General features: G+C 39.4%; 1 protein-coding gene across 3 annotated transcripts; it reads left to right on the top strand.

Annotated features, from left to right (window-relative positions):
- Positions 1-557: 557 nt before the first annotated feature.
- On the top strand, positions 558-17,673 carry LOC111388366. Of its 3 annotated transcripts, XM_023013047.1 has the most exons (16): positions 1,195-1,257; positions 2,351-2,472; positions 3,307-3,709; positions 3,839-4,016; positions 4,107-4,246; positions 10,899-11,757; positions 12,632-12,729; positions 12,940-13,084; positions 13,163-13,231; positions 13,345-13,390; positions 14,111-14,580; positions 14,868-14,947; positions 15,409-15,544; positions 15,867-16,053; positions 17,040-17,122; positions 17,290-17,673. In XM_023013047.1, the coding sequence occupies exons 2-16, from the start codon at positions 2,370-2,372 to the stop codon at positions 17,410-17,412; spliced, it is 3,120 nt and encodes a 1,039-aa protein (XP_022868815.1). In that variant the 5' UTR covers positions 1,195-1,257; positions 2,351-2,369; the 3' UTR covers positions 17,413-17,673. The 3 variants fall into 3 exon arrangements, with proteins under 3 accessions (XP_022868823.1, XP_022868815.1, XP_022868831.1); XM_023013055.1 differs by lacking the exon at positions 2,351-2,472 and having other exon boundaries at positions 558-1,257; XM_023013063.1 differs by lacking the exons at positions 1,195-1,257; positions 17,040-17,122; positions 17,290-17,673 and adding an exon at positions 16,912-17,033 and having other exon boundaries at positions 2,145-2,472.
- The last annotated feature ends 11 nt before the right edge of the window (positions 17,674-17,684 follow it).

The following is a 17,684-nucleotide window of genomic DNA, read 5'->3' as shown; positions in this document are numbered from 1 at the left end:
TGCCCGAGGAAGAAAAACTTGGGCTTATCAAGCAAATGTTGTTTCTAAACTGAAGGTCCAAACATATTGAGGTGAGGTATCACTTCATTAGGGAAAAACTGTCCGGTGGTGAGTTAATCTGATTAAGATTCATACAGATAAAAATCCATCAGATATGAGAACTAAAGTTGTATCTATAAGTAAGTTTAAGACATGTTTATCATTACTGAATATTGATACAGGGTAATGCTTTTGTAGGTACATGGGCAATGACGTAGGATTAGCCAAAAATTAAGTACATTTAAGCAATCAAAGAGAGTTAGATTTTGTGAGAACCAAGGTGAAGAATGTTGTGTATAAAATGTGTTTCTCAAAAATGCAACTCTTTTAGTTTTGCAATATGGTTGGAAGGCAATGTGGCAACCCTGGATTGGCTCAAATGCGTTCACTTGGACTGTGCTTCTTTGTGAGGCTTCTGGACTGTTGGATGCAACCTGCGGCTGAGATTAATTTGTCCCACTATGAGACTCTTGGAGATTGGACGGTTCAAGTTACTTTTCAATTTTCTAAGTCTCTAGATTCTTCGTCTCTCTCTCTTCTGGACTCTCATCTTCTTTATCTGATTTTCTTCGATCTTTTTGACCTCTTATGAGCGATCTAGCCAAAATATTAGTTGAATATGTGGGATTCATATTGCTACAGTAATCAAGCCTGAAATATTGGCTAATTCGGTGTTTGTAGTGATTGGTAGAAAGTCTTGTTTGTATTTTTGGTTACGTTCTTGAGATTTAAGATATCCATGTGTGGATTGATAATTATCTCTGAGTCCAATTGAATTTTCCGGATTGTACTCTCTTTTTGGATGATTATTGTGTGCTTAGTAATCGGACTAATCTTTGAGCCCCTCAGATTAGGCGATTGCCGAACTGGGTGAACAATTTTGTGGCGTTCTTTTACATTTTCTTGCATTGTGATTTGATTATTTTTTATTGTTTTCAAACTGTGTAAGGAAAGAACCCTAACACCTATCTCCTATTAACAAGGCATCTAATATTGTGGGTGTTTTTAACATTCCTTTTTCCTTATTTTTACGTCAATTGTGGATGAAGATATCGATATCTTGATCGAAGGGCCACATATGCATAGTTGCCTCAACCTCTGGTGCTGTTGTTCGAGACCATCACCTTCCTTAGGAGAATCACTTGATGAATTTGCCAGAATTTAACTCCTGTTCGTCAAACTTTGACTCAAAATCAACAACTCGTGGTGGCAAATCGGGTAAGAATTGTGAAGCCTCAACCAAGGAACAATGTTATCAGAATGGTATACATGATAGGAAGCTCATTTGCTTTAATTTCTATTTGAAGCAAAAGAAAATTTTGCGTTTTTGGGCTTTTTTTTAACAAGGCTTTCAATGTCTCGTCCATAGATTCCTTTATTGTTCGAGGCTTTAATTCATAGATAAGAGTTTTAAGGTTGTATTATAGAGTGATTGTACGCCTTGATGCTATTGACTATTCAATCGTAACAATTTAAGTCCCTGTTTGGTAGGGATTAAAATCAGTTTTTTGGTAAATTTTAATAAACATTGATGAAATGTGTAATCAAAAAGTCATGAGTCTAATAAAATGTGTAGTCAAAACTAATGATTGACTATGATTTTGACATAAATTAAAATTTTAATTTTGGTTTTCAATGGTGGCTAAGCTCGGCCAAAAAATTGAGGAGTGAACATAAGTAGACTCGTTCAGGAAAGGCAACTCGGCTTGAGTAAAATTAAGTCAAGCATTTTTTTGCTCAAGTCAAGACGAGCGAAAGCGACCAAAAAATCGAAGCTCAACTTGGGCTAAGCCTAAGTCGAGCTGATTCGATTTTTTTAAAATTTTTTTTAAGTGGTAGGTATGTGATGCCTTTTTATGAGCCGGCCCGATGAGCAACATGGGCCAGCTCGAGTTTGGCCTGAAGCTCCAAAATGAGGTCGAACCTCGGCTCAAGTTTTTTTCGGATCGAGCCACTGGCGGTCTGAGTTGATGAGACCAACTGAAGTGGGCCCACAGAAGGCCAAATATGTCATTCCATTCAGCCGGAATTTGTACAGTATAATGTACATACCGACGCTGTTGCTTTTCTTTCCCACGTTCTCGTCTTCTCTCTCTCTCTCCTCCCAAACAATTTTAAAAAAAAAAAAAAAGAAAAGAAAAAACCTTCGCTAAAAGACGAAATTCATGCACAATTCCTTTTGCTTTAAGCTGACTGAAATTTTGGATTTTTTTATTTATTTTACACGGGAGGAATAGAATTTGATGATGTTTGCGTATAATTTCTTTTTCTCCTTCAATTTTGGATTGTTAATCATTATGCACTAATTTAGGTTTTGTTTAAGAATAATAATGAAGAAGACAATGGAGAGCGTGCAAGATCTGATCGAAGAGGCTAAGCTTCGAACGGTTTGGTGGGCATTATGTATATTTGCCGTCTCTTACCTCTTGACGCGTAAGCTCCGGTTTCTTCATTTTTGTTTCTTCAAATGTAAATTTGAAATGTCTGTTTTTTTTTTTTTTTTTTGTTTTTGATTTTTTTTCAGCCACAGAATTGGATAAATGGCGTTTATTGTTTAAATTTGATATTTGATTTCAGCTGCCATGTAATGGTTTGCTGTTGTTGAGATTAAGAAATCATGGGATTGATATTTGTGAATTCGATTTTCACATTGCTTTCATGTTGGTTTCTGTTCAGGTTTCAGTTTCATGCGATTTACATTTTGAATTTTGTAAGATGACGTTGTAAAGTCGGGGTGAGAAAATGAAGAATGCTTATAATCTAATATGGATAAAGTTATTTGTACACCCAAATGTGTACACTTTTGTTGACACCTTCTATGTGTCAATAATTTAGCTACTGATTGAAAAAGGTGTTGTTGAGATGAACGTACTGAAATCTACCAATGCTTTGAGGTGTCAACTAAGGTGTAAACCATTGTCTACATGTAGCATGGCCCTTCTAATATAACATGTCAAATAGTTGAATTGGATTTGATTTGAGGCTCATCATTTTGGTAAATAGCTTCTAAGTGGGAAGTAATTAAATGTGTTCGTTCCCACTGCACAGCTGAAGTGTTTGAGTTTGATGACATTAGGTAAATAACAATGGTTGTTAATGACTAACAACTTATTTGTTGTAGTTATTTCTGGCTCATGCAATTAGTGATGGTTGGTTTTACATGTTTGTTTGATTTCAGTAGGATCTTTATTGGATATATTCTACCTTTCTTACCATGATGCCATTTGATATTCTTCGGAAGTTTCTAATTATAATTCATGATTTCAGATACAAGTAAATCAATGTTAATGAATGCGCCCATAGCTATACTCTTGGTTTCTGGGCTAAGAATGTTATTCAATGAGGTTGAATTTCGGTGGAAGGTTCATGATGTCAGACTGCAGTCCTACTTGTCACACTTAGAAAAAAAGCAGCTCTCAGCGAATGATTCTCGTCTTGCTACCATGCCTCCCCCACCAAAATGGAAGAGAGATATTGATTCCCCGGTTGTAGAAGCCGCTATGCAGGATTTTATCGACAAGCTTTTGCGCGATTTTGTCAGTGATCTGTGGTATTCTGATATTACACCTGACAAAGAGGCACCTGAGTTGATACGTGCTGTAATCATGGACGCACTTGGTGAAGTGTCTGGCAGAGTCAAAGAAGTAAACCTTGTTGACCTTTTGACAAGGTATTTAGCTGCCTCTTTTATCAAAACTTATCGTTGTTTACTTCTACGATGTTGTAAAACCATGTGAATTTATGAGTAATGATTACTTAAGTAATTAAACCTGGTGTGTGTGTTTTTTCATTTATCCAGGGACGTTGTAGACCTGATAGGAGATCACCTGGATCTTTTCAGAAAAAACCAGACTTCCATTGGTGTGGATGTTATGGGAATACTTTCTTCTGAAGAACGAGATGAAAGGTTGAAACACCATCTCCTTGCTTCTAAGCAGCTTCATCCTGCTCTGATATCTCCAGAGAGTGAGTACAAGGTGTAGAAGTGTTCTGAGACAGAAGAAAGTGATCCTGTTTTCTGTTTTGTTGGTTATTTTTCTTGTCATCTAATGTTTGTTAATGTGTAGTTTCTTCAGCAGCTCATGGGTGGACTCTTAACTATAGTACTAAGACCAAGGGAAGCCCAATGCCCTCTGGTTCGATGCATTGCACGAGAGCTTGTAACATGTTTGGTACTGCAACCTCTTATGAATTTAGTAAGCCCAGGGTGAGACTTTTATTTATGATTTACTTTTTAAATCAAAGTTAGTTTCATCATGTATATTTATGTGTATTTCATGTGCCTGGAGGTTTTTAGCGATCATGCAATCATTATTGAAGATTAAAATAGCTTGATATTAATATCTGATGATAATAACTAGGACTGTTACTTGTCTATTTGCTGTATTTGCACAAGCTTTTAAAATGTCAAGGACCATGTTTCCTTTCTGTTTCTACATAATGAATTTACCACATGGTGCATCATATAAATTTTTGGAATCATCTCTCATTTTATTTTACTGGAGTTATCACATCTGACTCAAATGTTCTGTCAATTATTTAATTTTCCATATTAAAACATTTTATCACAAGTTTTGTCTTTGTGGCATAAAGTCAAGTCTGATAACTAAAGCTAGACAGTCTTGGTTATAACTTGCACAACTTTTTACCATGACCTTATTATATGGCAATAGAAGTCAAATCCTTTCTGATGAGTGGGAAAAAGAGACAATTACTGCAACTGACTGGATACTTTAAGAAATGGGATGAGATTCAAGAGACAGATAAATGTTATCAATAATGGAAATGGGCAGCTGCACTTATGATGACTAGAACAATCAACAAAGATATTCCACTTTCTGCTGGGTTCTTATTCTTGTTTTACCGACTTACAAATAGAACTGTATCTTGTGGGATTATGTACATGTCTCTGCAAATTGTCTTTGTTTACTTCATTTCAAGATACAAATTGATGTAGGACCAGTGTATTGTAAAATGCTCCATGCAGTAGGCAGTGGAACCGCAAAACTTATGGGTGGATCATTCAGAAGTTGTGGTCGACAGTTGGGGACAAGTATTAAACCCGAATGATCTAGAGGGAGAGGGATTGGGGGGTGGGGGGAGGATTCGTCTACATTTCTGGGGCTGATGAAGAGTACCTGTGAAAAATAACCTTTAGAAAATCTAGGCTTTCTTGATTGATTAACTGGGCTCTACTAAGTATGGAACTTATGATTGGTAGATTGATGGGATAAAAATGGAAAATAGTGATGGGACACAGCAACAATGGTATATGGAAGCTAGAAGAACTTTTATAGTAATGAAAACAACGAGTTACAGCAACTAAATGATAATAGGCAGCCTTTCGAGAGGGCCGGATCTCTCCTAAATGGCACTTACATCAATCAGGTCATACCTCTCCTCCTTTCTCCCCTCTTATTTATAAGTGTGCCAAAACAGATTCCTAACAGAATTAGTTACTACCCCCACTCCCTCCCCTTCTCTTGATTCTTCTAGAATACATGTGCGTGATTGGGGGCCTATCAATCACCCTCCCCAATTCAGCCACCTTGTCCTCAAGGTGGAAGGTGGGAAATTGTTGGTTGATTAGGCTGTAAGGTTCCCAGGTGGCTTCCATTGGAGGCAGTCCTTTCCATTTAATCAGTACTTCCCTATCCTCAGCATCACTGGTTGGAATAGCTCGGGCACCCAAAACTGTTTCTGGCTCTACTGTTAGTTCCCAGTTTGCACCAAGGTTCAGTGGTAGTTGAGTGGTCAGATGATGTTCCCCAACTGCTCTTCGTAGCTATGAAACATGAAAGACTGGATGAATTGCGGTCCCCGGCGGCAGCTCTAGTTTATAGGCAACTGTCCCGACCTTAGCCACAATTTTAAAAGGTCCATAGTAGCGAGGCGCTAGCTTCTCATTGATTCGGTGTGCTAGTGTTTTGCGCCGATACGGCCTCATCTTCAAATAGACTAAATCACCCGTAGAGAATTCAACCAACCGTCGATGCTTATCAGCCATGTTTTTCATTTGCTGTTGAGCTCTCAGCAAGTGAATCTTGAGTTCCTCCAGGACCCTGTCACGTTCTACCAATTGTTGATCCAAGGAAGAAACAATGGTGGTGCCCTTCTCAAATGGCAACAGAGTTGGGGGATCTCTCCCATACAGTATGCGAAAGGGTGTCAAATGTGCGGATACATGGAAAGATGTGTTGTATGAGAGTTCTGCCCAAGCCAGAAAACGATGCCATTCCTTAGGTCTGAATGTAGCAAAACAGCGCAGATATGTTTCGACACTCCGATTCACCACTTCTGTCTGGCCATCGGTTTGAGGGTGATAGGCCGAACTGTGCTTTAATTTTGTCCCCTGCAGACGAAACATTTCGCTCCAGAATTTGCTTAGAAATACTTTGTCTCTGTCAGATACTATGGAGCGTGGCATCCCGTGTAAACGAACGATTTCCTTGATAAAGATTGAAGCGACTGAGGGTGCGGTGAATGGATGTTTAAGTCCAATGAAATGAGCATACTTACTTAGTCGATCCACCACTACCAGAATGGAATCAAATCCCTCCGACTTAGGCATACCTTCTATGAAGTCCATAGATATGTCTTCCCAAACCCGTTCCGGAATGGGTAGGGGTTGTAATATGCCGGCTGGCGTTAATGTTGAGTATTTGCACTGTTGGCAAATTTCACAAGCAGCCACATACTCCCGAATGTCCTTCTTCATGCCAACCCAGTAAAATGTGCCAACCATTCTCTTGTAGGTTTTAAGAAATCCTCCATGTCCTCCAATTTTGCTATCATGTCCTTCCTGTAGAGCCAGTCGGACCAAAGGAGAGTCCTTTGGTATGGTGATTCTGTCCTTGTATAATAGGACTTCTTGCACAATTGTATAGCCTGGGTAAGACAACGAGTTATCCTTAATGGCATTCCTCATTATTCTCATATGCTGATCCTCCATTTGTGCTCTAATGACTTCATCTATTTGCAAGACACCCGGAATGCTGAGAGCCATAAATGTTACCGTCCCTCCTTTTCTGGATAATGCATCAGCTGCCCTGTTCTCCAGCCCAGGTTTATATTCGATGTCAAAGTCGAATCCCAACAATTTTGTCAACCATTTCTGATACTCCTCATTGATCACTCGCTGTTCGAGGAGAAATTTGAAGCTCTTCTGATCTGTTCTTACCACAAATCGCCTTCCCAGAAGGTAGTGTCTCCATTTTTGTACTGCCAAAGCTATTGCCATAAGCTCCCTTTCATAAATAGATTTTCCTTGAGTCCTGGGTGGAAGGACCTGGCTGAAATAGGCTACAGGTCTTTGATTCTGCATTAAAACGGCACCTAAACCAATACCAGAAGCATCAGTTTCAATAATAAAAGGCTGTGAAAAATCTGGAAGGGCTAATACCGGAGTTGTTGTCATGGCCTCTTTAAGTTTATTGAATGCAACTTCAGCCATGTCATTCCATCCGAAACCATCCTTTTTTAATAGTTGAGTAAGAGGCCAGGCCATTTTCCCATACCCCTCCACAAACCGCCTGTAATAACCTGTTAATCCTAGAAATCCTCAGCTCCTTCAGATTTTTTGGTCTGGGCCAGTCACTCATTGCTGCAATTTTGGACTGGTTAGCAGCGACTCCCAATTCTGAGATAATATGCCCGAGGTACTCAATTTTCCTTTGCCCAAAAGAACACTTTTTCTTGTTGGCGAAAAGCCGGTTGTTTACCAGGATCTGCAATACATCCCTCAAGTGGTCTTTGTGCTCCTCTTCCGTCTGACTGTATACCAATATGTCGTCAAAGAACACCAAAACACACTTCCTGAGCATATCTCTGAAAATATCATTCATTAAGGACTGAAAGGTGGCCGGTGTGTTAGTCAAGCCGAAGGGCATGACCAGGAATTCATAATGTCCTTCATGAGTTCGAAACGCAGTCTTTGGCACGTCTTCCGCCTTAACCCGAATCTGGTGGTAACCTGATCGGAGGTCGATTTTTGAGAATATCTTAGCTCCATGTAACTCATCCAGTAATTCATCGATGACAGGGATTGGAAATTTGTCAGGCACAGTCACTTTGTTTAAAGCTCGGTAATCTACACAAAAACGCCAACTCCCATCCTTCTTTTTTACTAAGAGTACCGGGCTTGAGAAAGGGCTGGTGCTGTGTTGAATGATACCGGCTGCCAACATCTCTCGCACTAGTCGCTTAATTTCATTTTTTTGAAAGTGGGGATATCGGTACGGTCGGACACTTACTGGTTCAGCCCCAGACTTTAACACTACTGCATGGTCTTGTCTTCGTTTGGGAGGCAACTGTGTGATATCCTCAAAGACTGCGTTATATTCTTCCAGCACTTCTTCAACAATTTCCGGTGGCCTTTGCAAAGGTGGATTGTGGGATAACGTGATGTTCCCTAATTCCAGTAACAGCCCCTCGCCTTGTTCCTTGAAAGCCTTCCACATGGATTTCAATGACACTGGAATTTTACTAAGGCTCGGATCTCCTTGTAAATTAACAGTCACCCCTTCCTTGGCGAAGGACATTGTGAGATTCTTCCAGTCGACTTGCATCCTTCCTAATTTCCGTAGCCACTGCATTCCGAGTATGACATCGGAACTCCCCAAATCCAAGGGCAGGAAGTCTTCCACCACTTCCAGGCCCGGCAGCTTCAACCTTATTTGTCTGCACACGCCTTCCCCTTTCACGGTCAAACCTGTGCCCATTATTACCCCATATCCGATCGTGCCCGACAATGGAAGTCCTTCATCCTACACCAGTCCAGCTGAGATGAAATTATGAGAAGCCCTACTATCCACTAGTACCACCACCTTCTTCTGGCCAATCCATCCCTGTAGCTTCATCGTTCCAGGTGCCGTGAGCCCAACCACCGAATTAATGGAGAGTTCGACCGGTTGACCCATCGAACCTCCCCCCGGTTCGGTCGCTACCTGGTCGTCCATCGCGACTCCGCCTCCCACCAACTCTTCCGGCACCGCCTGCTCCGAGTCTTCCAACTCCCGAATCACCAGTACTTGCAGCTCCTTACTCTTAATTTATGGCCAATAGTAAATTTTTCGTCACAACGGTAGCATAGGCCTCTTTCTTTCTTTCTTTGAAGCTCTGCGTCAGTGAGCCTCCTGAAGGGTGCGGACGATTTGGAATATGGGTTGGGATGATTTGTGGTTAGATGTAAGGGAATTGTGGTTCGGGCTTGGGCGATCTGGGTTTGTGGGGGATTTGGGCTATTGTATGGGATACTTTTGGGTTTAATTGGGCTTAAATTGGTATGGGTAGTTTGGCTAACAATATTTCGGTCCTCCACCATTTGGGCTATCTCCATCATCTGCTCCAGGCCCACCGGTCTGAGTAAATAGACTTCTGCTCTGATTTCTGGCACCAACCCATTAAGAAAAATTGACTCCAGCATCTCTTCAGAGATGTCTTTCAACGGCGTGGCAAATTTTCCAAACCTCCGGCGGTAATTTCTGACCGTGTCCTCTTGCCGGATAGAGAGAAATTGAGCGCACAAGGACCCTCCCTGTGTGGACCGAAATCGGCGAAGGAGTTGAGCCTTTAGATCCTCCCAATTTGTTGGTGGCCTTCGTTTCTCTTCCCACTTATACCACGCCAGGGCTTCACCGTCAAAACACACAACAACTGCCTCCACTTTATCCTCTTCACTTATTCGGTTGAGGCTAAGATACCTCTCCACACGAAATATCCACCCATCTGGATCATCTCCCTCAAAAACGGGCATCTCCAACCGTCGGACTCGTGGTTCCGACCTCCAATCATTGCCTGACCCCACGTTGTTCTGACTCCCCTTTAAGCTGGACTGTGTTACCCCAGATTCCTGTTGTGCCACCGGGGAGTTTTCCATGGCTGGGCCCTTATCCTTTCGTTCCCTTTCCTGATTTTCCCAAGTGCGCAGCAGAAGATTGAACTTGGAATGTATCGACTTAAACTCCGATCGAAGGATTTCGAGACCGGTCTGCATCTCCTGATGGTTACTCTCAACCCTTTGTTCCAATTCTCCCATTCTGTCCGCAAGTGTCATGGTTCTTATTTGGGCTGATTTTGGGTGCTCTGATACCAATATTGATGGGATAAAAATGGAAAATAGTGATGGGACACAGCAACAATGGTATATGGAAGCTAGAAGAACTTTTATAGTAATGAAAACAACGAGTTACAGCAACTAAATGATAATAGGCAGCCTTTCGAGAGGGCCGGATCTCTCCTAAATGGCACTTACATCAATCAGGTCATACCTCTCCTCCTTTCTCCCCTCTTATTTATAAGTGTGCCAAAACAGATTCCTAACAGAATTAGTTACTACCCCCACTCCCTCCCCTTCTCTTGATTCTTCTAGAATACATGTGCGTGATTGGGGGCCTATCAAAAGAATTACAGTGCTGGAATTGTTTGATGAAGAAGAAGAAGCGACTTGGACCAGATAAGATAAAATAACATTGTCTTGTGATAGAAGGGGAAATCATTATATCTTAAAACAACTAGCAAAATAATCATGATGTGAGGCTAAGAATTCTTTCTCCAAACAAATAAAAATGAACGAGGGAAATTGCGTACCCATGTTTGCGAGGTGTGTCAAGTCAATGGATCATAACTCTTCTATAATTATTCTCTTCAATTTCAAGATTCATTTGGGATTTCCGAGTTTTTTAGTGGTTGCATCTTTTTCCCTATCTGCCAATATGTTTCCATCCCCCCGTGAGAAGGTAGAGAGCAAGACCAACCCAACATTTTATGGATAGCGGTTAAAATTATAAATGTTTAACTGTTCATTACATTAGTAGTTCACCATGCATTCGGGAAATTTATCATTTTTAGCACTTTTTCAGGTATATTAATGAATTGGTTGAATACATTTTCCTTGCCATCAAGGCTGAGTTGTTCAAGGATGGTGGCACTGATCGGTCATCTAATATGGAGGGTCATAATCACGCTGCTGGCGAATCTGCTCTCGAGAAAAATTTATCTGCTGACAGTCAAGGAACTGATATGACTTTAGCTCGTTTTGACAATAAAATGGAACTTATGTCTGGTGCATCAGGAAATTCCTTATTTGATACATTGCAGGATGAACCTGCCCATCCACGACCTGCCGACTGGGCCCGAGTGTTTGAGGCTGCAACACAGAGAAGAACAGACGTTCTTATGCCTGAAAATCTTGAGAACATGTGGGCAATTGGAAGAAACTACAAAAAGAAGCTCAAGAAGAGCACTGCCAATGGAATCCGGGCTCCCAAAACAGCAGGTTCAGTAAGCAGTGTCATGCCTCAGAAGGAATTGAACAACCCCGAAATATCTACCACAGTGGAAGATAAAGCTGTGATGCAGCTTCTATCTATGCCTCAACCAGATGCTGGGCTTACCGATCACGACACTAATGCATTACACATGCCTCAGGATCTTAACAAGGAGGTATCTTCAAAGAATGGATCTACTGCTAATAAACTTGAGGATACAACTATAGTTGTTCCTCTTGAAAATAGAAACAGGCTCAAGAGATCAAACAGCACTTCTGATTTGAAAGTTCAATCTGATATGGAAGATACATCTACTAGCAAAGGTGGTTCACCCATTATTTCGGAATTTTATGGTGTGGATATTAATGGAAGTAATATACATAGTGTCAAGAGTGTATCAAATATGGTTCTGCGCAGTGAAGGACTGCATGTTCCGAGGCTGAGATGCCGGGTAAGACAACTCATTCCCCTTTTATATTCAGCTTCTCAAAATGTTCATGGACTCGGCATTTATAAATTGAACTGTTTTGTTATTCAAGAAGAGAAGCTTCACAATTCATGCTTTCGGTATTTCCTTTATGTTCAGAATGAGGGTTTGGCCTCTTCTCTTTTATTGAGGCATACACGTTTTCTGTGAAAGATTAAAAACTTTAGTAGTACTTCATACATATTGTCAGAGAATGAATAATTTGCACGCAAGCATCTGTTCTGCTTCAGTATCAAGGTGGTGATATTGATTTATGGATTGTGCTTGTATTTAGTGGGATTTTGTTATGCCAGTAAGTTATTCCTTAGCCAAGTTCCACAAGAAAGCTCCACTTAAAGCTTGTACTGGACATGTGGATCCTCCTCCTATGCTAGAGCCTAAGGCTCCCTGTGGACAGTTCCAGTAGAAAAAAGCTTCGTACACCCTTTGAACCGTATCCTTTGATTCATACAGAACCTCTCCCTTCTGTCCTCTGCTTGTTTACTTTCATCCCTCTTCTCTTCTATTGTGGCATACGCTTTCTCTGTGAAAGGGTAATATTCTAAGGTTAAGTAATATTTCAGCTCTATTGTTAGAGGATGGATAATTTGAACGCAAGCATATGAGCTGCTTCGCCTAGCAGCAGGATGCTTTTATTGCCCTTCCACAACTCTGTCTTCACGGTTTAGGTTGCTGCATTTTGCTTGTCACTATTAAGTAAGTTGATTGATTGACTGTGTTTGCATCTTCTGCTAGATTTTAAAGCTAGAACTTGATTTAGAAAGGGGACTGTATATTTATTCTCATTATTTTCGGATGATTATGTACATGTTTGATCTTCAATATTTTGATATTGCAGGTTATTGGAGCATACTTTGAGAAACTTGGCTCAACATCGTTTGCAGTTTACTCGATTGCTGTGGCTGATGCTGAAAACACTTGGTCTGTAAAAAGAAGGTTTGGGTTTTGCTTCCAATTCTTCAAAAACTATTGCTATGTTTGAAGTTCCATCTCATTTTTTGTTGGGGATTTTCAATTAAGGTTCAGACTTTCAGTACAAGAACAACTTTGGTTTCATCTATCTGAGATAGTTTCTTAATTAGATTGGCATTACTTGGTCTTTCCAGGTTTGTTGAGCCAATTCTTTTGGTGATAATTTGTCTGCAGATATCGAAACTTTGAGAGATTGCACCGGCATCTCAAGGACATTCCTAATTATATGTTACATTTGCCTCCCAAAAGGATATTCTCATCAAGTACAGATGATGCTTTCGTTCACCAGCGTTGTATTCAACTTGACAAGTATCTGCAAGTATGATCACCCCTACTCAGGATGTTGCTATTAACTCTCTTCCTTATTTAGCTGTTTTAATTACGTTGTCTTTACCAGGATCTATTGTCAATTGCCAATGTTGCTGAGCAGCATGAAGTATGGGATTTTCTAAGCGTGTCCTCTAAGGTGTGCGTGTATGTAGTTTTTTGAGAACATATTCATTACCTTGGGAATTTTTATTTTTATTTATTTATTTATTTTTACTGGGGAAGTTAATTTGCATTTCTTTTTCAATGAAGAATTACTCATTCGGGAAATCATCTTCAGTGATGAAGACTTTGGCAGGTACCTGGCTTGACTTCTTGGATCTCATCTTTATCTTATTACTCAGTGGCTCATATTTTTGGTTGTGTGCATATCATTCATTTCTACATGTATAGAGTTCTTGGGATTTATTGAACTAATGTGTGTATGCTGCACTTCAACTTGTTGCTAATTTTAGAATCATGTCATTTGTGGTGAGGCTGTTGAATGTTCTAGTATCTATATGTAACTTATTGTAAATTATAATCAGAAGTCCATGATAATTTCTGAAGGTTTTTTCCAATTTGAATAAGTTCAGTGTCACTAAATTCTACCTTCTTGTTAGCTTCTCACTGTATTCTTCATACTCTTTAGATTAACTTCTTCGATTGGGCAGAATTTTGGCCATGAAGTTATAGTTGTCTCGCTGTTTTTGCTGCAAAACGCGAAGAAATTGAAAATGCATGATTGGTTTGTTGGCACACTTAACTTATTTTAATCATACAACTAAACAATTACCATAATTATTTGCCCGTGACTGGTTATGCATATCATGGTACACGGAAGAATTGTGATAATATTATATATTGAAGGTTATTTGTAGACTACTTCATTAGAAAACAATACAGCTAATTACTCGCTCACTCCTTCGTGAGCCTAATCACTTTCTTTTTTCCTTCTCTAATTGGTTTCCTTAAATTTGAGTTTATGAGTGTTACCTAAATGTTATAGTCATTATCGGTATTTTCCTTGTCTGAACAGTTAATGTAGATGATGCTGTGGATGATATTGTACGGCAGTTCAAAGGAGTCTCTTATAGCTTGAAGAAAGTTGTCGGCTCACCTTCCTCTATGTGTGAACCAGCTTCTTTAGTTACAAGCAGAACTTCGTCGTGGAAAGCAGATAATATTAAAAACCTGGCCTTGAGTCACAATACCACCGAGTCAATTAACAGTTTCTCTGATAACGATGAAGGCGATAAAGATGAAAGCCATGGGCAACAGGAAGTAGTATCTGCTGCACAAGCCAATGGGAGGCTTTCAGACTATGAATTGAACTCAAAGGGGTTTCCACCAAGACATGTGACATGTGATGAGGACTTTACCTTGAATTCTGAGGAAATTCATGGTCAAAGAGTGCAATCTGAGTCGCACAGTGTGAGCAGATATTCAGAGTATAGTCTTGCATTAACATCTGTTCCCCAAGAGGATCCAATTGGGGTGCCTCCAGAGGTACAGTGGTAAAATACTTGTATTCACCTCCCCTTGTCCTTACGAGTAATTATCCTAATCTCATTTTGCCGGAGCAGGTCTTTGGTGTTCACGTTCTCTCTCTCTCTCTCTAATTTACTTGTGCACTTTCAGATCTTATTGAATGCTGAATTTAAATAAACAAATTTACCCCTTTTAACATTTTAAGCATGTAGAAGAGGTGGTTCACCACAACATGTGGCAAAGATCCCGAGTTTAAGTTTTGGCAGTTTTGACTTTCGCTAATTGATGCTGGAGTTTTCTTGCAGTGGACTCCACCCAATTTAAGCGTTCCTGTTTTGAATTTGGTTGATAAGGTGTTTCAGCTGAAGAAAAGAGGGTGGCTGAGGTGAAGCTATGGTTTTGCTTGCTTCTATATTTTGAACTACTTTCTGGGTTTATAGTTTATGTGTAGTATCAGATTCTTTAACGTCTAGATATCTTTCGTGTATACATGCACAATTTATTGCGGATATTTCAGGTGTTTTAAAAAGAAAGGTTTCAATTTGTGCATAAAAGTTGATGTGTTTAGCCACTATCATTTAGCAAAATGTGCAAACTTTTATTTTCTTTCAATGACAGATGACTTGATTGCCGAGTCCATCTCTGAACTTCTTTGCATCTTTCCTTCTTTCTTTTTTTTGAGTGTACTTCATGATCAATCCACACTTCATGACTGAAAAAAGGAGTTTTACATTCACCACGTCGACAATTTGATGAAACTGCATGAAATGGTTGTGTTAAGAAAGCATGCTGCCAAATACAGATCATTATTTAGTCTGAATGTATTATTTTTCAAATTTATTGCAGGAGACAGGTGTTTTGGATATCGAAGCAAGTATTGCACTTAATTATGGATGATGCTGTTGATGACTGGCTCTTAAGGCAAATTCAGTGGCTCCGAAGAGATGATGTTATTGCTCAAGGAATTCGGTTGGTCCAGGATGTGAGTATTTGTCTTGGCCAAAAGTATCTGAACATTCTGTTGTTAGGTTCCTTTTTTCAGTTTCACTTTGCCCTGAAATATGGTCCTCTTAAAATGCTTCATTACTATATGTTTTGGTTCCCCCCAAATTTTAGGCATCTGAATTTTTTGGAGCTATTATTCACATTCCAATCAGATCTTTCCTGCTTTGAATTTTGTCTTTTGAGGAATCTGATTTCTTAGTTAACTTGTTAATGTATGCTTTAAGGTTTTTTCCCTTTTTTATTTTATTTTTTTAAATTTTAATAATTACCCTGTTCTGGGATTATTATCTCCTTTTTAGATTCTTTGGCCCAATGACACATTCTTCCTGGGATTGAATATTCAAACTGGACTAAATGGTAGTCAAGCACCAGGATCTCAAAGATCAACAAGGCAACAATTTAGAACTTGGGCCTCTAAACAAGGAACTTTCGAGCAACAGCTTGAAGCCACTCGCATGGCTAGCGAAGTGAAAAAGATTCTCTTCGGTGAGTAATTCTTACCACTCTGCTAATGATATTTAGGGTTAGAAAAAGATAGTCACTCAACTTATAACATTGTTCCAAATCAGTCTCTAACCTTTCATTTTTGTTTAAGTTTAGGCACCCTGTTTACCTCCATTTGCTAAATGAAGAGAAATGTTTACATAGAGGGTAGTTGCAATAGCAGTGTTGGTGAGCACATGCACACATGCCGCTAGGTGGAGGTGGGGATGGAGAAGAAATTTACAAGTCAATGCAAGGCAGTATTTTATCAAATTTAATAAACAAGATTGCAGTAACACTGTCCATCACAAATTTAATAGTTTTTTGAATGCATACATTAATACAAAAAATTCAAACAATAGATATGTGTCTGCAACTCTCTGTAATTAATGTATAGAGCTTAAAGATCAACACACATCATAAGCAAGTGCAGAAGTGCAGAAGTTGAAAGCCTGGTTGCATGTGATTCAGTGGGGAGAGGGGGGCAAAGAGATCCACAACTTTCACTTTGATCTTCGACTTGAATTTAGGGGTTGGGGAAAAAGATGAAGATTTTTCTTTTTGTGCACATATATTTTTACTTTTTGTATTCTTTGAAAAATGCATTTCGAAAGCATAACTAGTCCAACAAGACACGTTTTTGTCTACGATAAAAACAATGCACTAACAGATTTTTCATGCCTCACTATATTTTCTGTTGGTCGCATTAGCTTTTCCTTTAACTTAGAAAACAGGTAAATGAAGTACTTAAAATCCAAAATATTAAGGAAAATTCTGTCTAATTTAGGGGGGAAAATGTGTATTGACTTACAATGTTATTAGCCCTGATAAATATGGTGATGGACATGTATTTGATGACAGGGAGGATCATGAGGATGGCCTCGCTTTCATGATTGCTTGTTATTTCTATGTTCTAATTTGATAAACTCATGGCGGAAATCATTTTATTGAGTCATTGATTTAGAGATGTATCATCTTCATCCTGGCAGATGGGGCTCCGACTGCTTTGGTAAGCTTGATTGGGCATAAGCAGTACAGACGTTGCGCTAGAGATATCTATAACTTCCTTCAGGTAAATGCTCCTCCACCCCGGGTGGGTTCTCCTTGTGCAAAAAATAAATAAGTAATCTTTGTTACTGTTTTGCAGTATTGTGCCAAATGCACCATTATATGTCCCATTTTTATTTTATCCTTTGACATGGAAAGAGCTGACCTCAGTAATGTTTTTATAAATCGCAGTCTACAATTTGTTTGAAGCAACTTGGCTACGGAATATTAGAACTTCTAATAATATCAGTTTTCCCAGAGCTACGTGATGTTTTGATGGATATCCATGAAAAGGTGCGTGCTCAACACGAATAGGATTCTTAAAACGAAATGAAATAGCAAATTCGTTTGCAGGAGCTATTTAGTTCTCGGCTCCATGGACGTTTTCTGTAGAATACCCAATTCTTTTTTGTACAAATTGTACATTAGAATATGCACAGATTTAACTTTGTGTTCACTTGACACATTGATTCAGTAGGAGCAACGCCCTTTTGACGGACATTTTGTAATATTATTCTGCTTCTAAATTTGAGAGGTTCAGGCAATGAGCATTAATCTTTTGTGGTATTTATTACATATTAACGTTT

Source organism: Olea europaea, chromosome 3, assembly GCF_002742605.1.
Source record: "Olea europaea var. sylvestris chromosome 3, O_europaea_v1, whole genome shotgun sequence".
Lineage (NCBI taxonomy): Eukaryota > Viridiplantae > Streptophyta > Magnoliopsida > Lamiales > Oleaceae > Olea > Olea europaea.
Note: the sequence above shows the minus strand (reverse complement) of the source record. Positions and strands in the feature narration are given on the sequence as shown.